The 22,990-nt window shown below is 44.9% G+C and overlaps 1 protein-coding gene across 1 annotated transcript in view; it reads right to left on the bottom strand.

The window, feature by feature from the left end:
- LOC138267111 (polycystin-1-like protein 3) overlaps positions 1 to 22,990 on the bottom strand; it is a 522,747-nt gene that overhangs the window by 435,796 nt on the left and 63,961 nt on the right. Inside the window, exons 6-7 of the mRNA XM_069215961.1 lie at positions 21,084 to 21,212; positions 19,337 to 19,556 (exon numbers count right to left, since the gene is read on the bottom strand). Of these exons, the coding sequence (XP_069072062.1) occupies positions 19,337 to 19,556; positions 21,084 to 21,212 (349 nt within the window). The remainder of the gene's footprint in view (positions 1 to 19,336; positions 19,557 to 21,083; positions 21,213 to 22,990) is intronic.

Raw genomic sequence — 22,990 nt, 5'->3', positions numbered from 1 at the left:
GGCCACCGCCAGTATGCGGGCCATTAGGGGGGTCAGGCTCCGACGGGCACACCTCCCTCGTTGGGAGGCCATCCCCAGCTGGGCCTCCGCGATCTTCTGGGCCCAGCATCTCAGGTCCTCCCAAGTTTCCTGCAGTTGGTGCTCCGCCGGCTATGGACCCCCAGGGTCTGCACGTCCTTGGCGATGGCACGCCACAACCCCTTCTTCTGATGGGTGACGACCTGCAGAGCAAACACAGACAGAGGGACACCATGAACCATACAATCCAGCCTCTCACACATATGGCCCACAAACAGCATTTGCCCCTCATCAAGCACACACATGCCCATACCTCCTCATTCACATTGCCTGCAGCCATACCCACCCCAAATGACACACTGCCAGCACACACAGATATCTACATGCAGCCATGTTGCATGCAACGTACCCATGATTTATTCACCTGTTGGTCTGAAGGCCCATACAACTGCCCATACAGGGGTAGGACCCCATCCACTAGCCTCTCCAACTCCTCTGACATGAAGGCAGGGGCCCTTTCCCCTGTAGCACAGGCAATGGCAGGTACCAGACACAGGTCACAGCAGCACACGCAATAGAGATGTAGTCCAGTGGAAAGTCAGGAATCAAGTGAAGTAGTCGGAAGAAAATGGTGGCCACGTCTGCTGCGGTGAACACCGTCACTGCTGGCGTTGATCATCATTGGTTCCTGTACTCAACAGAGACCCATGTTAGGAATTGCACGGAGGTGCAGACGACCTTCCGCCATGAGGCCTAACGCTGGCAGAGTGAGGTCACTTCCACCTGTCCCTGCATACAGGTCAGGCGGTTGCCATTTCCTACTGCTAGTACTCGTGTATTGAATTTAAAAGTGCCTAATTGGTGTTGACTGTACACACCTAGACAATTCTAGTGTCCAACATACATGCATGCTCTGTGTACACTGATGTTGTGTGTCCATAGGCCCTGTTGTCACTCCTTTTTTACTTTTGGGTCTCTAAGGTAGCAACCACTGCAGAGGGATAGGAGGAGGAGGCAAGCACCCATGTACAGACCCCTTGTGGACTTGGCTACACTGGAGGACAGGCACATCATATTCAGCTATTGTCTGGACAGGGACACAATCACAGAGCTGGTTGCACAACTGGAGCAAGATCTGCTACCTGCTATCTGTTGCACCACAGTATTACTCCCACTTGTGCAGGTACTATCAGTGCTCCTTTTCTTGGCAACAGGTTATTTGCAGGTGACTGAGGGCTTGGCTGCAGGAATGTCATAGCCAATGTTCTCGATTGTGCTTGCAAAGGTTTTGGCTGTCTTGCTCAAACACATGTGCAGCTACATCACATTTCCCCAGGTTGATGATTTGCCCACTGTGAAGGCTGGATTCTGCACTATGGGACACATACCACATGTGATTGGGGCCATTGAAGACACCCATACTGCCTTAGTCCCCCCAGGGGCAATGAACAGGTGTACAGGAATAGGTAGAGTTTCCACTCACTCAATGTAAAGATGGTGTGCCTTGCTGACCAGTACATCTCCCACGTCACTGCCAAGTATCCTGGGTCTGTGCATGATGCCTTTGTCCTGAATGATAGCAGTGTCCCACCGGTGATGGCACGACGACAGAGGAACAGAGTGTGGCTTATAGGAGAGCCTGAGTCCCCACCCATTGTATGTCAGTGTATGCAAACAGGAGTCAAACCTCATGCCATTGTGCAAGGCTAATGTGTGTCCCTCACTCCTTGCAGGTGACTCCGACTGCCCAAACCCGTCCTGGCCCTTGCCCCCTGTTAGGAATCTGAGAACAGGGGCTGAGAATAGGCACAATGATGCTCATGGGCGTACCAGAAGGATTGTTGAACGCACCTTTGTTCTCCTAAATGGAAGATTAAGGTGCCTCCATCTGATGGATGGATCCCTATGCTACTCCCCTGAGAAGGTCTGCAAGATTGTTGTGGTGTGCTGTATGCTGCACAACTTGGCCCTCAGACACCATGTTCCCTATCTGCAGGAGGAGGGGGGTGACAATGCACCTGTGGCAGCAGTGGACACGGAGGACAGTGAGGAAGAGGAAGAGGAGGATGTCGACAACAGGACACATCATACAGCAGTACTTCCAAATACACTCATGTAAGACTGTTGAACCATGAATTTCTCCATTTAAGTGTTGTGCTGTGTGGCTGTAGGATAATGCCAGTCACTACCTTTGAATCCCAACTGACTGTCACCTGTGCCTTCCCTTATTGCAGATGTTGGTGTGGTTACAACAGTGTAATGCTGTGATGTGTACAGACTGCTGAGACACATATGTAGGATGGATGAACACATTACAGGACATTTGCACAGGATCATGCAGTTCAATGCAGTTAAGTACATTGTACATTTCCTTCAGATAGAGCACCATTACTCAAGTTGTGTCCAAGGTTGTTCATTAATAAATTATGTATACAATGCAAAGTGCAATAGGGTGGGGTGATGGTTGGAAAAAGTCCAATGTACTGGCTGTCTGTTTGTAGCACAGGTCCAGTGGGCCATATGAAGAGGAGCAATGGCAGTTCAAATTGGACATGGTGACAGTGGAACAGAAGGGGGACATTCTGGAGGGGCTCATTTCCTGGCAGTGGTCTTGGTAACTGTCTCTGGTGCCTGTCTGGGTCCAAGGGAACATTTGTGGGGTGGTTCACCTTCTGCAGGGAGAAGGGTTCTGGTGGCCTGTGGGTCCTGTGGCAGGGCCTCCTGTCCACTAGCTGCAGCAGATATGGAGGGCTGATCAGTACACTGGCTAGTGGTAGGGGCCCACTGGTGTGCTGTGTACTCCTGCATGATGTTGGCCATGTCACCCAGCACCCCTGCAATGGAGGCCATGGTGTAATTTAAGGCCTGCAATTGTTGCTTGTCCTCTTCGTAGTGTTGCCCCTGCAGCTGCTAGTTCTCCTGCATGATGTTGAGCACCTGACCCATCCCGTCCTGGGATTGTTGGTGTGCCCCCCAGAACATTTGTGAGTGCCTCCTGGGCAGTTGGTTCCCTGGGCCTGTCCTCCCCATGGTGCGCAGCTGTCCTCCGCCTGTCCCTGGCTCCCTGTGCCCGTGTCCTCTAAATGGTGTGCCCACTCCCGCTGACACCAGGACCCTCATTGTGTTGCCTGCGTGTTGTCGAATCACGTCCCCGTACAGGTAGGCACATTATAGATTGACGTGTCATGGGGACAGAGGTCTGGGGGCGTCGCCTGGCTGCTGTGGTGTTAGATTCAGAGGGGTGGCAGGGGGCTCTGCAGTGGTCTGGCTGTAGGATGGGGTAGCCGACTGACCAGTGGTGGCAGATAGGCCAGGGAGTTCATCCAGACCTCCTGAGTTGCTGTCATCACTAGGGGCATCTTCTGGTGGGGGACTGGGTAGTTGTGGCACCTCCTCGCCGCTGACATTGGCTGGGGCACCTGTGGGGATGTAAATGATGTGTTAGGGTACTTGTCTGTGACATATTCCACATTCCTAGCTTTCACAATGATATTGGTGTTGTCCTCCCACCTTTGGTAGTGTGTGGTTATCGATTGTGGGATTGGTAATTCTACATGCTGTGCATGCATTAGTGGTGGGTGTGCATGCAGAGCTGGAAGGGATGTGCTTGCAGTGGGTATGGCATGCAGGGGTTGCCATTTAGGTGTGGTAATTGGGGTGGTGCACTGTGTGAGATGGAGTGGGATGAAGGGAGTCAGGGTGAAATGGCATGTATGTATGGAGGGGTGATATGTTGTAAATGGTGACTCACCAGTGTCCATTCCTCCCGCTACTCCAGTGAGTCCCTCAGAATGCAGAATTGCACAGACTTGTTCCTCCCATGCTGCCAACTGTGGAGGAGGAGGTGGGGGTCTACCACTAATGCTCCTAATGGCGAGCTGGTGCCTTGCTGAAATGGAACGCACCTTCCCATGTAGATCATTCCACCTCTTCCATATGTCATTCCTCGTGCGTGGATTTTGTCCCACAGCATTCACCCTGTTCACGATTCTCCGCCATAGTTTCATCTTCCTTGCAATGGAGATTTGCTGTACCTGTGTTCCGAACAGCTGTGGCTCTACCCTGACTATTTCCCCCACCATGACCCGCAACTCAACAGTGAAACGGGGGTGCCTTTGTGGGGACATGGGTGTTGTACGGTGTGTGTGTGTTGTGCAGAGGGTGATGTGGTGGGGTGTGTGGTGCGTGACGGATGACTGGGTAGTTGTGGTATGTGTGTGCAGTTGTCTATGGGATTGGCGTGGCAAGTTGTGGCAGTCTTCTCATGTTTGTAAAGGTTTGTGAGTGTTGTGGGGGTGTTTTTTAGTGTCGTTGGTTGGTGTGTGGGGTGTGTGTAATTGTGTCAAGTTTGTTTTTTTGCTCTGGCCAATGTTGTCTTGTTTTGTATCTGGGTAGCCATTCCCACCGCCAATGGTTTACCGCCGTTGAATGTCCACTGTGGTGATTCATAGGTCATTATTTGGAGGGCGTTATTTTGGTGGCGTAACGGTATGGGTGCTAGTTCCGACAGTTTATGGCGTTCAGTGGTTGTGGCGGTCTTGTGGTTGTGGCTGGTTTCTGTCAGTTTTGTGTGTGTGTGTCATAATATGGTGGACGGAGGTTCGCCTCTGCGGCTGAATGTTGGCAGCAGTCACTGCGGCGGTATTCGGTATTTACCGCAATTGTCATAACGAGGGCCATAATCTGAAGCAGCTACTGTTTGTCTATATAAATATTTAGCTTTGTGCTTTTTAATCCCTTTCAGATTCATTTTTTGAGACTGTTTGAGCATTATTACACATAAATAACATATATATATATATATATGGAAAATGTCACTTACCCAGTGTACATCTGTTCGTGGCATGAGACGCTGCAGATTCACATGCTTTGCACATCCTGCCATCTAGTGTTGGGCTCGGAGTGTTACAAGTTGTTTTTCTTCGAAGAAGTCTTTCGAGTCACGAGATCGAGGGACTCCTCCCCTTTCGGCTCCATTGCGCATGGGTGTCGACTTCATCTTAGATTGTTTTGCCCACAGAGGGTGAGGTAGGAGTTGTGTATTATAGTAATAGTGCCCATGCAATGGAGTAAACATTTATGTACATAATGTAGTTTAAAGTGATATATTTACAAATTTACGAATGTTGAAGATCAACTTCAAAACGGCTACAGGCTCCCGGGGAGGCAGGTGGGCGCATGTGAATCTGCAGCGTCTCATGCCACGAACAGATGTACACTGGGTAAGTGACATTTTCCGTTCGATGGCATGTGTAGCTGCAGATACACATGCTTTGCATAGACTAGTAAGCAGTTATCTCCCCAAAAGCGGTGGTTCAGCCTGTAGGAGTTGAAGTTGTTTGAAACAAAGTTCGTAGTACTGCTTGTCCTACTGTGGCTTGTTGTGCTGTTAACACATCCACGCAGTAGTGCTTGGTAAACGTATGAGGCGTAGACCATGTGGCTGCCTTACATATTTCAGTCATTGGAATGCTTCCTAGAAAGGCCATGGTAGCACCTTTCTTTCTAGTTGAGTGTGCCCTAGGTGTAATAGGCAGTTTTCTTTTTGCTTTGAGATAACAGGTTTGAATGCATTTAACTATCCATCTAGCAATGCCTTGTTTTGAAATTGGATTACCTGTATGAGGTTTTTGGAAAGCAACAAATAATTGTTTTGTTTTCCGAATTTGTTTTGTTCTGTCAATGTAGTACATTAACGCTCTTTTGATGTCTAATGTATGCAGTGCTCTCTCAGCTACAGAATCTGGCTGTGGGAAGAACACTGGTAGTTCTACTGTTTGATTCAAGTGGAACGGTGATATGACTTTTGGTAAAAATGTAGGATTTGTCCGTAGAACTACTTTATGCTTGTGTATTTGAATAAATGGTTCTTGTATGGTAAATGCTTGGATTTCACTGACTCTTCTTAGAGACGTGATGGCAATTAGAAATGCAACTTTCCATGTTAAATATTGCATTTCGCATGAGTGCATGGGTTCAAATGGTGGCCCCATGAGTCGTGTTAAGACAATGTTGAGGTTCCACGAAGGAACTGGTGGTGTTCTTGGTGGTATAATTCTTTTTAGGCCTTCCATAATTGCTTTTATGACTGGTATCCTAAACAGTGAAGATGAGTGGGTAATTTGCAGGTAAGCTGAAATTGCGGTAAGATGTATCTTAATGGATGAAAAAGCTAGTTTTGACTTTTGCAAATGTAGCAAATAGCTTACGATGTCTTTAGTGGATGGGTGTAAGGGTTGAATTTGATTATTATGGCAATAATAAGCAAACCTTTTCCACTTATTTGCATAGCAATGTCTAGTGGTTGGTTTTCTAGCTTGTTTTATGACTTCCATACATTCCTGTGTAAGGTCTAAATGTCCGAACTCTAAGACTTCAGGAGCCAAATTGCTAGATTCAGCGATGCTGGATTGAGGTGTCTGATCTGTTGATTGTGTTGAGTTAACAGATCTGGTCTGTTTGGTAGTTTGATATGAGGCACTACTGAGAGGTCTAGTAGTGTTGTATACCACGGTTGTCTTGCTCAAGTTGGTGCTATGAGTATGGGTTTGAGTTTGTTTTGACTCAACTTGTTTACTATATATGGAAGGAGTGGGAGAGGGGGAAAAGCGTATGCAAATATCCCTGACCAACTCATCCATAACGCATTGCCCAGAGACTGATCTTGTGGGAACCTGGATGCGAAGTTTTGGCATTTTGCGTTTTCTTTTGTTGCAAACAGGTCTATTTGTGGTGTTCCCCAATTTTGGAAGTAAGTGTGTAGTACGTGGGGATGAATTTCCCATTCGTGGATCTGTTGGTGATCCTGAGAGAGATTGTCTGCTAATTGATTCTGTATCCCTGGAATGAACTGTGCTATTAGGCGAATGTGGTTGTGTATCGCCCAATGTCATATTTTCTGTGTCAGGAGACACAACTGTGTTGAGTGTGTTCCTCCCTGTTTGTTTAGGTAATACATTGTTGTCATGTTGTTTGTTTTGACAAGAATGTGTTTGTGGCTTATTATTGGTTGAAATGCTTTTAACGCTAGAAATACTGCCAATAGTTCTAAGTGATTTATGTGAAACTGTTTTTGCTGAGAGTCCCATTGTCCCTGAATGCTGTGTTGATTGAGGTGTGCTCCCCACCCTATCATGGAGGCATCTGTAGTTATTACGTATTGAGGCACTGGGTCCTGAAAAGGCCGCCCTTGGTTTAAATTTATATTGTTCCACCATTGAAGCGAGGTGTATGTTTGGCGGTCTATCAACACTAGATCTAGAAGTTGACCCGGTGCTTGTGACCATTGTGATGCTAGGCACTGTTGTAAGGGCCGCATGTGCAATCTTGCGTTTGGGACAATGGCTATGCATGAGGACATCATGCCTAGGAGTTTCATTACTATTTTGACTTGTATTCTTTGGTTTGGATACATGACCTGTATTACATTGTGAAATGCTTGTACTCTTTGTGGACTTGGAGTGGCAATCGCTTTTGCTGTGTCGATTGTTGCCCCTAAGTATTGTGTGTTTGACACGGGTGAAGGTGTGACTTTGTGTAGTTGATTGAGAAACCTAGTTTGTGTAGGGTTTCTATGATGTACTTTGTGTGTTGTAAACACCGTTCTAGTGTGTTGGTTTTGATTAACCAATCGTCTAGGTACGGGAACACATGTATTTGCTGTCTTCTGATATGCGCAGCTACTACTGCCAGGCATTTTGTAAAAACTCTTGGTACAGTTGTTATTCCGAATGGCAACACCTTGAATTTGTAATGTACCCCTTGGAATACAAATCTTAAGTACTTTCTGTGTGAAGGATGTATTGGTATATGGAAATATGCATCCTTTAGGTCTAGTGTTGTCATGTAGTCTTGTTGTTTGAGCAGTGGGATTTCGTCTTGTAATGTCACCATATGAAAGTGGTCTGATTTGATGTAGGTATTAAATGTTCTGAGATCTAATATAGGTCTCAGTGTTTTGTCATTTTTGGGTATGACAAAGTACAGAGAGTAAACTCCTGTTCCTTTCTGTTGAATTGGTACTAATTCTATTGCTCCTTTTTGTAGCAATGCCTGGACCTCTAGTCCTAGAAGATCCATGTGTTGTTTTGACATATTGTGTGTTTTCGGTAGAACGTTTGGAGGGAATTTCAGAAATTCTATGCAATAACCATGCTGGATAATTGCCAGTACCCAAGTGTCTGTTGTTATCTCCTCCCAATGTTTGTAAAAATTGCTTAGTCTCCCCCCCCACAGGTGTTATGTGTTGGGGATTTGTGACTTGGAAGTCACTGCTTATTTTGAGGAGCTTTGGGGCTTTGGAACTTCCCTCTATTCTTTTGGAATTGTCCCCCTCTATATTGTCCCCGAAAACTTCCCCGCTGATATTGACTTTGATAAGTGGGCTTTGTTTGTGAGGTTGTGGGTTCTGTAGCTTGTCCTCGAAACCCCCCTCTAAACTGTGTTTTGCGAAATGTGCGTCTGCTCTGTGGGGAGTAGAGTGCGCCCATGGCTTTGGCCGTATCCGTGTCTTTTTTAAGTTTTTCTATAGCAGTGTCCACCTCCCGCCCAAACAACTGCTGTCCATTAAAAGGCATATTCAGCACGGCTTGCTGTATTTCCGGCTTGAATCCTGACATACGCAACCATGCGTGTCTCCTTATTGTTACTGCAGTATTTACTGTCCTTGCAGCTGTATCTGCTGCATCCATTGCTGACCGTATCTGATTATTTGAGATACTTTGTCCTTCCTCCACCACTTGTTGTGCCCTTTTTTGGAACTCTTTGGGTAAGTGTTCTATGAAATGCTGCATTTCGTCCCAATGAGCCCTATCGTATCTTGCCAGAAGTGCTTGTGAGTTGGCAATGCGCCATTGGTTTGCTGCTTGTGCTGCAACCCTTTTCCCTGCAGCATCAAATTTGCGACTCTCCTTGTCTGGAGGTGGTGCGTCTCCCGAGGTGTGAGAGTTTGCTCTCTTGCGAGCTGCCCCTACTACCACAGAGTCTGGTGTTAGTTGCTGCGTGATATACACAGGATCTGTAGGCGGTGGCTTGTACTTTTTCTCCACCCTTGGAGTTATGGCCCTGCCCTTCACAGGCTCCTGAAACACCTGTTTGGAGTGTTTTAGCATTCCCGGCAGCATAGGTAAGCTCTGGTATTGGCTATGAGTGGAGGATAGTGTATTAAACAAAAAGTCATCCTCAATCGGTTCTGCATGCAAGGTGACATTATGAAAAGCTGCTGCCCTTGAGACCACCTGCGTGTAGGATGTACTGTCCTCAGGTGGGGATGGTCTCGCTGGGTAACAGTCTGGGCTGTTATCTGATACTGGCGCATCATAAAGGTCCCATGCGTCTGGATCGTCTTGACTTATTGCGGTATGCATTGGGGATTGCATCAGTGGTGGAGTGTCTACCAGTGATGTGTGCATTGATGGTGGCGGAGTTGTCTGTCTTGCCACCTTTGCCTGTGGCTGCTTGTCCTTTTCTTGAAAGGCAAGTCTTCTTTTCATCTTAATTGGGGGAAGAGTGCTTATCTTCCCTGTGTCCTTTTGAATGTGGAGCCTCCTTTGAGTGTAGTCTGGCTCCATTGATTCTAGTTCTTGTCCGAACTTATGTCCTTGCATTTGGGAGGACAATCCCTGTTCCTCTGTGTAGGAACCTGATTTCGGTTCTGATGCTGGATGTTTCGGAATGGAAACCTTTTCGGTAGCCTTTTTACGGCTCCGACGACACTTTCTTTATTTTCGGCGTCGTGATCTCTCAGTGCCGACCCATTTCGGTGCCACTGTCTCGGTGCCGAACTTGCTCGGAGCCGCTGTCTCGGGCTTGAGATTGCTGTGTGCCGGTATCTCGACCGGAGTCAGATGACTTCGACACAAGCGTGCCTTTTTTCGGTGCTGATGGTCGGTCACCTATTTTACGGGTTAAGCCATAGCCTGTTGGCGGTGGCGTCCCCTGGGCTTTCGTGGTCTTCTCGTGAGTTTTATGTTTCGACGTCTTACTCACGTTTTTAGGTGTTTCTTCGGGATCAAGCTCGTCCGAGTCCGACTCCTGGATGGAGAAGCTTTCCTCTTCCTCCTCCAAATGCCTTTGTCCTGTTGGCGCCGACGCCATTTGCAGTCTTCTTGCTCTTCGGTCTCTTAATGTCTTCCTCAACCGAAACGCTCGACAGGCTTCACACGTCTCTTCTTTGTGTTCTGGAGACAAACACAAGTTACAGACCAGGTGCTGATCTGTATACGGATACTTGTTGTGACATTTTGGGCACAATCGGAATGGGGTCCGTTCCATCAGTCTTGAAGAGACACGTGGCCGTGCCGACCAGGCCCCGACGGGGGATCGAAAAAACCCCGAAGGGCCACCAGAGCTCTTCAAAAATCGGTGTCGATCTGTAGTAACTAACCCGATACCGAATGCAAACAATACCGTCGATTTTTCCGAGATTCTAACTAACTTTCCGAACCGAAACACGGAGCCAAAAGAACATGTCCGAACCCGATGGCGGAAAAAAAACAATCTAAGATGGAGTCGACGCCCATGCGCAATGGAGCCAAAAGGGGAGGAGTCCCTCGATCTCGTGACTCGAAAGACTTCTTCGAAGAAAACCAACATGTAACACTCCGAGCCCAACACTAGATGGTGGGATGTGCAAAGCATGTGTATCTGCAGCTACACATGCCATCGAACATATATATTATATATATATATATATATATATATATATATATATATTCATAGTTTAGCTTATCATACACGATATAATTTGTGAAAAGCTTCATTATCACTCTGTTTTCGGTATCCCCCTTTTGAATTATACATGTTCTTTACTTAGATGCCTATTTTCAAATACAAATGCGTAATTATCAATGTTGTTAAAATATTTGTTTAATTACAATCTGATATTTTACCTTGCCTGTTTACATTTGTGCTTAATTTAACATTATCATGAATTTTCGATTTTCTAGTTGAACAATTTATTTATCTTCAGTAACAATGTTTCTGGTGGTCACCCTATAGAGCTGCATAGTCTTCACCTTCCGAGTATTCCAGAGGCAACAGACTCAATATGAAATTTTGAAGCAGTGCTCCTGTGTGCAGGCAAGTCTTGTCATGTGCCTCTACCCCAATGTCATTTCACTTTGGAAGTGATAAATGGAGCTGTATATAAGCACCGTCCACACGTGCTAATGGCAGGCTGTCTGCACCCTCAGGCACAGAGCCCATTGGCGGATTGGCATCATCCATGTGGAGATCTCTAAATTGGGACCTTTTTAGAGATAAAGACTCCAGATCACAGAACGAGAAGGTGAGAGGGTTGGTGAGGAATCTGCATTTAGATAGGTTATACCCCAGAAATATGGTTACCAAAGGTAAGGAATGTGTTCTTCTGAAAGATACTTGTAACCACAGATTCCTCACCTTGTGAATAGATACTATGGTATGATACACCAAGGACCCCGCCAGCACCAAGACCAACCTACAAGAGGGTATGAAGGACGTCGCAGATTGGATGAGGCTCAGCCGGCTAAAGCTGAACTCTGAAAAAACGGAAGTCCTCATCCTCGGCAACACCCCGTCCGCCTGGGACGACTCCTGGTGGCCCACGGCCCTCGGCACCGCACCGTCCCCCACAGACCACGCCTGCAACCTCGGCTTCATCTTGGACCCTCTTCTCACCATGACCAAGCAAGTCAACGCCGTGTCCTCCGCCTGCTTCCTCACCCTCCGCATGATCTTCCGCTGGATCCCCGCCGACACTAGAAAAACCGTGACCCACGCCCTCGTCACGAGCCGCCTGGACTACGGCAACACCCTCTATGCTGGGACCACAGCCAAACTCCAAAATCGCCTGCAACGCATCCAAAACGCCTCGGCCCGCCTCATCCTCGACGTACCCCGCAACAACCACATCTCCGCTCACCTGAGACACCTGCATTGGCTCCCAGTCAGCAAAAGGATCACCTTTCGACTTCTCACCCACGCACACAAAGCCCTCCACAACAAGGGACCGGAATACCTCAACCGACCCCTCAGCTTCTACGTCCCCACCCGCCTCCTTCGTTCCTCTGGCCTTGCGCTTGCTGCCGTCCCTCGCATCCGCCGCTCCATGGCGGGTGGGAGATCTTTCTCCTTCCTGGCGGCCAAGACCTGGAACTCCCTCCCCACCAGCCTCAGGACCACCCAGGACCACTCCGCATTCCGGATACTCCTAAAAACTTGGCTTTTCGAGCAGCAGTAACCCCCTTTTCCCCTAGCGCCTTGAGACCCGCACGGGTGAGTAGCGTGCTTTATAAATGTTAATGATTTGATATGGAATTACCACCCAAGATGGTGGGTCTGTGAACTGTCTCAAATCAAAAAGTTCTGCAGGTCCAAGCGGGCAAAATGCCTCTCTAGATAGGCTTGACTTGCCAGGAAGTACTGCTTTGTGAACGTGTGTACAGACACCCATGTCTGACAATTATCCAGAACAGGCACTGCGTATGCCAACACAGTGGCGGCAGTTTTGGCTCTGGTGGAATGAGCCCTTAAGCCTTCTGGGGGCTGCTCCTTAGCTAATGTGAACCAGATATTTAGGCAGAGAGCAATCCATCAAGAGATGGTCCATTTTTGCATTACCTTGCCGTTTTTTGGTTCTAGGAAACCCTAGAAAGAGATTATTGTCCACCCAACATTCTTTGGTGCGATCTATTTAAAAGTTTAAGAAGAGTTGATAGCCTGCCTGACAGAGTGACCACTCTCAGTAGAAAGGAAGGTAGGGTACTTAACACCAACGTATCCAGAAAGAATGCTGTATAAGGACGGTTAAGAGAAAGAGACTGACGCTCTCTCACGATTCCATGTTGTGGTGATAAGAAAGATGGTTTTCAACACCGGAAGCCTTAATGGAGGGCTAATAGAGAGGGCACATAAAAAAATGTGAGGACTAAATTCAAGTCCCTCTGAGGCATCATAAAACATCTGGGGGGAAATAAATGCTGCAAACCTTTCACAAATCTCATTACAACAGCCGATTTATATAAAGAGGGCTGATCGGGAAACCACTAAAAGACTGAAAGGGATAATAAGTAACTGTTACCAGTGGCCAGAAGAGGTCATTGGTGGGCCGGGGACAAAACAAACAACAAAACTTTAGACAACAACTATTGCAATGGGTCAGTTTGTCAAGTGGCACACCAATCCACACATTTTCTCCAATGACTGACGAACACTGATGTTTTGGAAGGATGCCTCGCTGCAAAGATGGTATCAATAACCTCAGGAGGAAGGTTGAAGGAGGGCAACGAGCAAAGCTCAATCTCTAAACATGAAGATAGAAATTATGCAAGCTCAGGTGCAGTACCCTGCCCTGCTGCTGTGACCGAATATCTTCCAGACGCAGCTGCTTAATTAGAGGACAGATTTCCATGCCCAGGAGTTCTGGGTACTACACTCTTGTGACCCAATCTGGTGCCACTAGAACCTGAGCCGGATCATTTGTGATCTTCTTTAGAACTCAGCGCTAGAGAGTCAGTGGAGAGAAGGCATACAAAAGTTCAGAGCTACACTCTAGACAGGAGGTTTTCTGAGCGAAAGCTGCCTTAAAAACTTAAACTTGCATAAGTGCTGACATTGCTCCTTGGTGGTGGTGCCAAAAAGATTGAGCAAGGGTTTTTCCCACTGCTGGAAGATGCTTTGTTCCACCTCCAGGTGCAACTGCCACTCATGATTTGCTTAGCAACGGCAGCTGAGTTCAGCAGCCCTGGTGTTTAAACATCCCGCCAGAAGGTTTACCTCCAGTAAGGTACAATAGCCGGTAACTGGTGCCACAGTGACCCAAGGAGCAGGGGAAGAGCTAGTATTTACTGACCTTAGAGCAAAGCTCGTAGAGGAAAAAATCTGCATGCCAAATGTCTCGATCCATCTCAACTTACAATCAGGCAGAATGGTAGGAAAGTCATTGGGATTTACTTTGCTGGTGGACACCTGTACTATCAAACTCTTTGGCATTGGATGTTGCATAAGAAAAGCTAGGTCATCTGGTACCAGATGATGGCGACAAGCAACCTGCCTCTTAACTGGTGGACGAAAGCTTGGCTCCTCATAAAGGGCCTGATTTAGAGCTTGTCGGAGGGGTTACTCTGCCACATTACGATTTCCATAGGCTTTGATGGAACCATAATACAGCAGATGGGATACCTGTCACATTTGTGATGGAGTAGTCTGCTCAGCAAAACTCCAAATCAGGCCCAAAGACTGAGAACGAGGTGCTTTCCTCCATAGCAGGACCAAGGGAAATAGATGTCCAGTATCTGGAGAAGTATTTAGACCACTGTCATCTTGGAGTTCTTCATACCAGTTATCCTCGTCATATAGTGGGTTATAATCACCAGGCACTAAAGACACAATTTGTGAGGGTCTGCCACAGATATCTGTTTGCATCAGTCCCTACATGGTTTGAACCCTGTCGTCTTAGAGGGTGATATTTTCCCTTACACACTAGTACATTTTTATGAAATTTGTAGCCTTAACAATAAGGAAAGCCCTGGATCGACATCTGAAGGCCCACGAAGAAAGGAAATTACAGCAGCACGCATGGATGGTGCTTATATATGGCTTTACTCATTACTCTCAGAGCAGAACGACATTAGTGAGGAGCCACACGACTCCATCTGCCAGCACGCAGGAGTACTACTTCAAAGTTCATGCTCCCAGTCAGTCAACTGAAGGATATTCACATGGTGAGGAATCTGGAACTAGAAGTATCCATCAGAAATTGTTTTTAAGCAGTCTACAAGGTTTCACAGAAACGTATACCTTGACTTCTTGTTATTGTTTTTAAGCAGCAAATGGTGCTTAATGGAATATACATATGTGAAATGCCAGAAGGGGTTTTTATTGTTTATTTTAAAAATATTCAACAGTGTTCACACAGAGTATATAAACTGGAATAAAACACTATTAGACAGAATGTAACTTTGATCCAGGGACTCCAGGCTGGGAGTCCCACAGCAGTTTTAACAACTTTCCTTGCTGAAGGCTACAGAAAATGCACACCGAGTCTTCAGACAGGCTTAACAGCCTGTTTGAGGGCAACATAGTCTATGTGGCACAGAGACAAGAACAACAGATGTCTCCTTATTGAACAAATTTTCTTTTAATCTGAAAAAGTATGCAAGATCACCTATGAAACCTTTTTGTCCTAAGAATAGCTTAGTTAGCTGAGGGAAGTGAGAGGTTGGGGATTGCAAAGTGGAGAAATTTGAAAATACCATCATGTTACAATATTTTCTTTTGCTCTGCCTAGTGATATACTTGCCTCTGTATTGTGTGTTTATGTAGTAACATTTTGTGTGCACTAGGACTATATTTTTGAAGTTAGTACATTTCTAAAATATAATTCTTGCTTCCTACTATTCTTGAGTGTGTCTATTCATGATGAAAGTGGGTTTGTGTTCCACTAACTATTAATGTGCGCATCAAAGCACTGATAGTTATATAATGCACATTTTACTTATGCTATGCTCAGTGAGTTGTGAGAGGTTGCAGCCCATCGACTTCTCTATCTCATGTTGGTACACTGACTAAGTCTTTGGAAACCCCTTTCTTGGGTTGTATTCTGGGGAGAAATCCAGAAAATGTTCACTTAGTCCTTTCCCTAGCCCCAGTTGACACACCCACAGATCCACTCATACCTGTTCCATTTCTCCCTTCACTGCCGCCTTCCACCAGAAATTTCACATCCAGCATATTACATCCATCCTCCTCCTAGTTATCTAAAATCAATCAGTTCACATTTGAATAAGAAGACTCTTCACAAATTCCACACCTGGCCCCTCTTTCCTTTGACAGCCCTTTTAAGAAGCTGCACACACTCCTGGGGAGATGACCACTCTGAAGTTACTTTACCTCAACTTTATGGTTTCCCTGCTTGCACAACGGTCCAACACAAAAATCCACCTTTGTTACTTTCCCCTTAGTTTTACACTTCTGTTGCTTCATCTTCCTTTTAGCCTCCATCTGCTCTCGGACAGCAGCTTGAGCAACCTTCTCAGTAAGTTTCTTAACCACAAAGCATAGGACTTTGATCCAGATATATGCTTAATTACTGGAATGGCAAACATCCAGTAACCAGATGGCTGGTGGTACGGCATGATAGCAACATTGCCTGGAAACCTTTACTTCAACATTACTGTGAATCAACTGAACGCTATCATTGAATTTTGTTGAATCTTACACCTCACCTTTAGCCTCAGAATGGAAAATGGAAACTCTTATGCACTATGCCTAATCAATCAACATAGTTCCTCATGCAAGTGCTCCAAAATTGCATATAACAATGCATTCAGGAAACCCTTCACTTGAAAACACATCATCCACAAATTCAATAATTATGTCTGAAGTCATGTTCTCTAAAATCCTTATCTCCAGCTATTTCAAAAAAGTAATCCACCACTAACACAATCCCAAAAGATTTCCTTCATCACCCTGACCACCATATTATACAGTTCCTACAAATCAAGTAGGACTGTTTATCTGATCAACATAAACGTCAGAGTATAGGGACAAAGTCTCAGTATACCATCAGGAAATGTAGACACGGTACCGAGCTAGCTCACAGTGCCCTGTCTGATTCCCTAAACACACTAGAATACCAGATAGGTTTTGCAACCTCAAACATGACTACTTAGATTACCAAGGAAACAATAGAAACGGATCTATCATTTCGTTGTCACTTAATGTACCCAAGATGAGACACAAGAAAGATGCGAAAATTTATTTTAGAGCATTTATTGCAACAATATTATTCTTGCATAAAAAATATGAGCTTCATTATCAGGTAAACTAGACAAAGCATGGAAACCAGCATTACAAAAATGGTGAAAAATATAAATAGGTCAACTATGGTTATATTATTGTGTTGGTGCACTCCTATCTGCTACTACCTACACTATTGAGAGCATAGTGGGAGTACCCTCTGTCAGTTCTATTGGGACAGCCCAAACCCCATACCTGGGCAAGATGTACCAGGAAGCCAGGAAACCGGTCTAGTGTAGTGCAGGCTCTCTCTCCTGTGCCGGGTAGAGGTCAGAATCAGGATCAGTGTTGGCCAAGCTGCATCTTGTGCACTGCATGCCACTTTCCAGGATAAACCCAGCATAAGTGCTCCTCTGATGAATATGGCGTAGAGGCAGTTGTATACCACAAGTACCATGGGTGCCACACTGTGTTAGAGGTGCAGGCTTGACACAATGACATGGAGCTGCCTCCATAGACAATCAGAATTTTTAGGGCATTGCCCAGCCTTAGACGGAGTGTACAAACTAGATGTCATCAATGCTTACAAGAAACTAGCAATGTACAGTGATTTCTCAGTACATTATTATATGAATGAAAAGCCATGTAAAAGGTTACGAACAAAAAATAAATTATAAGTTAAAATGTGCATTTAAAAATGGAGGTTCCAAGCAGGCCCTAACGTGCTTTACCACAGAAAAATTATCGCAAATTGCCAATTGATGTTCACCCTCACTAGACTCTATGGAACCTCTGGCACTTCCACTGATTTAGATTTTACTCTACATGCCTCAGATGTCTGTGCCGCTATTCAAACATTTGACGTAGTGTCTACAAACCATCCACACAATCATCCATTGCTGGCCGCCAATATTTCTGATAAACCTTTTAGTTGCAGACATACCTTAATGTGCTTCATGACATTGTTGAAAAATGTTCCTGCTTAAGCCAAATGGAGAGAAAATGTTGTCAACGTGCATCAGCATACCATCCTAAATCAGTTTGTTGTGTCTTATGAAAGTTTTTTAAATCACTTAACAGTTTACTTTCTTCAGGCCCCGATTTGGTGAACTTCATTACACTTCTGAACTCGAAATCTCACTCCGCCTTCCATTCTTCCCTTATCGTCTGTGATACAGTTGAATCTCTCATCCCTTCTTCCCTACACATCATTTGTGGTAAATGCAATTTTACAGTCAGCTGTAGATATCCTGCTAGAGGCCCTACAAAACCTCTTAAGAATGAATGCCGTTGTGCATCCTTTGTTTTCCTAGTACGAAGGCAGCAAATCTAACAAGTCATGGTGAGTCAAACACAAAGTCCCTGTAGCTCACATTGAATTGCCTCTCAAAAGACAATGCTGCTTGTATGTACCCAGCTAATCCATAAGCATATTCCTGAATAGGTCTGAAAGTGCGGATACCTGCCACTCAGTCCCTGTGTGCTTTTCAGTTTCTAAAATGTTGCAGAGTGGACCTAAGTGTATACCTGCAGCCTATATGTACAAAGGACCAAAAAGGGTTGGAATGATTCCCGTTAAAAAAAGATAGGGCACATATGAGATTTATTTCTCAGTGGGGTATACAGCTTCACATTCTTGCGCGAGCAAATGATAATTTATGGCTGTTAAGAAGAGTTTCGTAAGCCTAACATTTGGGGTTTGAGGTTTCTGATGAGGTGTCAAAGGTGCTATATTTTAAGTTATAAGCATTTTTAAGGATATTTTCACCATACATCAATTCATATGGTACTGTAAAAAAAAAAAAAAAAATCAAGGGGTTACTCCATGAATGGCTCAGTTTTATTTTCTTCTAAAGCGGGAAATGGAAGACAAGGAGGTGTTCTCAAGTGGGAGGCAGTTTCTGAGGGCATATGCTTCAACTCAAGACATGAGCCCTTGCACTGGGCAAGTTCTCTGGAACTCAAGTGATGCTGCTGACTGGCTGATTGTTGTTGTATCAGATGGATATACTAAGTGAGTCTTTTGCAGAGCAGTGTGGGCATTTATGGAAGGCATCTTCATAATCTACACAAAGCAGATGGAATGGTTTTGTCTTCTAAAGGTGCAGACCATGGAGTGGGGGCAGCGGTGCGTGTGAGAGTTTTTCCCCAAGGTGGACATGATGTTTGGAGTTATACCTGTTACTCTGCCCAAAATGAAACTTGAAATGCTGTGACATGCAAAAAAGTGGAGATTATGATTAGATTATGCGGCAAGAATGCTAAAATGGATGCTTGAGCACAATGACCTTGAAAACAGTGTTATGTGCTTTAGTGTGAAAGATAAACCTTCATAGAGTGTGGTGTGATAATTATCCACACAGATGAATGAGGTCAGCCCAGCCAGAAGCTTACTTTTGAGGGTAGTGATTGGTTGTTGCATGAACCTCTCTCTTATTTCATACTGTTTCATTATTAAACAGTGTCTGGGTCAGTAAGCAATACTGAAAACAGCAATTAATTAAAAATTAAGATCAGCAAATTTTCTTTGCTGACAATGGAAAAATCAGACCACTTATGATGATACAAGCATGCATTCTCTAAAATAGGCCTTCCTTACCATTATCAGGGAATGTGTCATATACGTCATAGTGGGTGCTATTGGGTGCATACTGGAATCCCAGGTAAAGTACAACTGGAAGAAGCAGCTCTGGCTCTATATGGACGACCACAGAATCTTCCTCCGACGTCACATTCACGCCAACTTCTAATAGCTGATCAATCTGGACACGTCTCCATGCAGGAGAGGCAGAAGTGCTTTCATTTCTGGCTAATATAATCTGGAAAGTCAAATGAGAGCAGTCACATGTGGTGAGCTGAGCCAACTGGGAAGAAGTCAGTTATAGTGCAAGTGTTATGATATTATTATATGTATACATTGGTATTTACATAGCGCAAACCTAGCTAGGAAACAACGGAGAGCTGTACCTTACTCTGGGTGTTAGGAGACAATTTACAAGATCATGTACATCAAGTGGAGATTACACAGATATATTTCATACATGAAATTCATTTTTTGGGTACACAGAGTACTCAGAATGATATAATAGTGAATCAAGTGAAGAGGCCAGAATTGAAACCTGGGTCGCCAGGTTCCAGAGTCAGCTGCTCTGGCACTACATCATTTCTACATCTACAACCATGCAAGTTTAGTTGTCAGCTGAGATGACTCTAGTCACACACAAGGAGAGCAGTCACAGAAGAGGACAGTGGGAAGAGCAATTACAAACAGAGCAGTCACAGGGCGCACTGGTATCACAGAAAAGGATAGCAGTCATACAAGAGGAGAACTGTCTCACAAGGGCAGGGTAGTCTCATGAGAGAAAAGCAGTCACAGGAAAGGAGAGCACCCACACAATGGGAAAGCCGTTTCACAAAGGCAGGGTAGTCATGTGAGAAGAAAGCAATCACAAGAAAGGAGTACAGCAACATAGGAGGAGAGGAGTCACAGAAGACAAAGGCAGTCTCACCAGAGGAAAAGAGCAGTCATTTAAGAGGAGATCAGTCGCATAGCAGAAAAGAAGTCATATATGAAAGGGAAGAAGAGTTTCACATAAGGTGGATAGTGCCGAAGAGTGGAGTAGACACAAGAAGAAGAGTAATCATGCTGGAAAAGAGCAGTCACACAGGAGCCTAAACGTAACAATAGCATGATTGACATTTGACAGAAAGGCAATCACAGGAACTGATTAATCACATGGAAGCCAATCACTCACATGGGAGTAGAGCAGTCATCTAAGGGAATAAATTGCCATATAAGGGAAGAAGAGGCAGTCTGAACAGGAGAAACACATTCATCTTCACACAGCATCTAGGAATTCCCCTGGTATCTAGACATCATATACAAGAATACTGGGTCTGGTAACATATCCACCAAATAAGTAAATGTTATCAAGGATTTCCTTACAGGAACAATATGTAATACAGCACAGAGTAAGCCACAAACGAAGATATCCATTTTCATGGGATGCGATCGCTATACAGTATCATGACTTATGAATGCCAGTTGAATTATATGTCCTTTATCATCAAATTAAAGACCAGGGTTCCAATTCTGAAGGAAGATGCTGAGGTGAGGTAAAAGGAAGCAGGTACTGCCTAGATAGAAGTAAGGTTTCTTTATTTTCCTAATCAATAGGTAGGTGGGAGACACACGGGTACCTGTGCTTGTAAACCATGTAGGCAATGGAAACAGGAAAGATCAGAGTTCACGCTCAAGAGCAACTTTCTGGGCCTCATAAACAACAAGATCACGTCTAGCCCTACAGATCCCAGCCACCCTCAGATTACCCGGACGCTAAACACACCTCAATGGCTTCTGGTATGCTGGGGACTTCAATGAATAGTTCTTCTGAGCTGAGCGCTATGCCGGCGACACTTCCCACAATCTCCTTCTTACTGACATATCTGAAGGGGTTGAAGTTCAGAGCAGTCACCTGGAGGAGAAAGAGATAGCACCTGAGAGGCGTGGACTTCATTCCAACATAGTCTGTCTGAGACATTGAACGTATTACCAGCATGTTTGCCAAGTACTCATCCAGACTGAAAAAGTGCTTATACTCCTTATATCATCAAACACCAGATTATAAAACCTGAGAAAAGGTACCACAATGGTTGAACATTAGAAAACAGACTACACAAATATTGCACTACAATAATATTTTAATGAAAATACTGACAACCAAAATATTGTGGAGGTAAGTATACACTGGTAAGGTACCATGTGGTTAATGATGAAAATGACAAAAGCACGTCAGCTTAGATAGTAGGCAGCCATGGTGAACTTAGAATTTTTGAATGTCACTAGAAATGTCAAACGTTCTGTTACAGATAAAAGACTGAAGTCAGGCTATAAAGTAGAAATAAGCTAAATAAAATGGAGGCAATCATGGTGTTCACAGTAGATTCCAGACTGACTACAACCTTCATGTTCTGACAAACATCATTGTCTCGGTCTTGGCCTTCCCATACACCAACACTTCAATCTGTCTGAAAGGTGGACCCAGATTCCTTGATATTGGCAGTGGGGTACAATGTACATTTTTGTAAGTCGTTTACATATACTGCTGCAAGTCGCGAGGGTATATGGGCATTTGGAGTGTAATATGCAAAAGTCAAGAAAAAAAGGAAGAATAACTACAATTTGAGATACAAAAGAGTATGTTGAGAGGAAACATCAGTGCTTATCAACATGGGGACCAACTCCCAAGAGGCACAACAAAATAGTAGTTACTTTGCTCCAATAAGATAACACCTATATTTCTAGCAAATTTACCACTTTCACTGAATTCTCAAAGAATTCAAGAAATACTCCTGGAAAACAACAACTGAAGCCCTATTTAAATTTTGGCAGGCAAGTTATTCCACCACAAATGTAATGGAGTATACCATCAACCAAACACTTGGTCCCCATTCTCTACTTTATGCTGGGCAGACTATCTGTTTTCCAATGGAGGTCTCCCCACAGGCTCTGCTGTTGGAAAACGTACACTGACGGGCTGACAGAATAGTGGCTGTCGGTGTAAGGGCATCAGGACCACCCATCCTTTTTAGAGATGATGAAATAATGTCTTTCTTTCTGTCCCTGACTACCACATAAATCTTGACAGTCACGAACAGTAAAAACACATAATGAGCCCAATACCCTGGAAGAAATTTCCCACAGTGTAGAGGCCATTCTATTTTTATTTTTCATAAACGTATTCCTGATTTGGGAGTTTGTTTGTGAAAACAAAAACCTTTGGTGCACATCAGCCTAAAAGACGCGGCCGTGCATCAAACTTTCAGTGCATCTATGGATGGTGACTCCCAGAAAAAAAAGAGATCTCCAACAGACTGGCGGTAATCTTGAAGCTAGGTGTGTGGTAGTCGGACCAGGGAAGGGGAGGCGATGACTGCCACCCTGATAGATTGGGGGGGGGGGCACCCTTCAGTGTCTAAATCTTACCCGTAGGTATTTCCATATGCACTTGTGCAAAATATACACCAAATAAAAGTTCAGCATTCAGAAATGTAACAGGATTTTGCACGACCACACTGGACATCTTTTTTTGTTTCTATATGGAGAAAATACGGAGTTTGAGAACACCCTTCCCCACCACTCAAAGTTATTGGAATATAGGTTCTCCAGTTGAAGAAGGGAAACTCTCTCAATACGGCCCTTGACAAGAGTACTATTTCAAGCATTTCTAAGTTAGGAACAACTTGCAAGTGG

This window comes from Pleurodeles waltl, chromosome 12 (genome assembly GCF_031143425.1).
Source record: "Pleurodeles waltl isolate 20211129_DDA chromosome 12, aPleWal1.hap1.20221129, whole genome shotgun sequence".
Classification (NCBI taxonomy): Eukaryota; Metazoa; Chordata; class Amphibia; order Caudata; family Salamandridae; genus Pleurodeles; species Pleurodeles waltl.
This window is presented reverse-complemented; position numbering and strand designations above follow the sequence as displayed.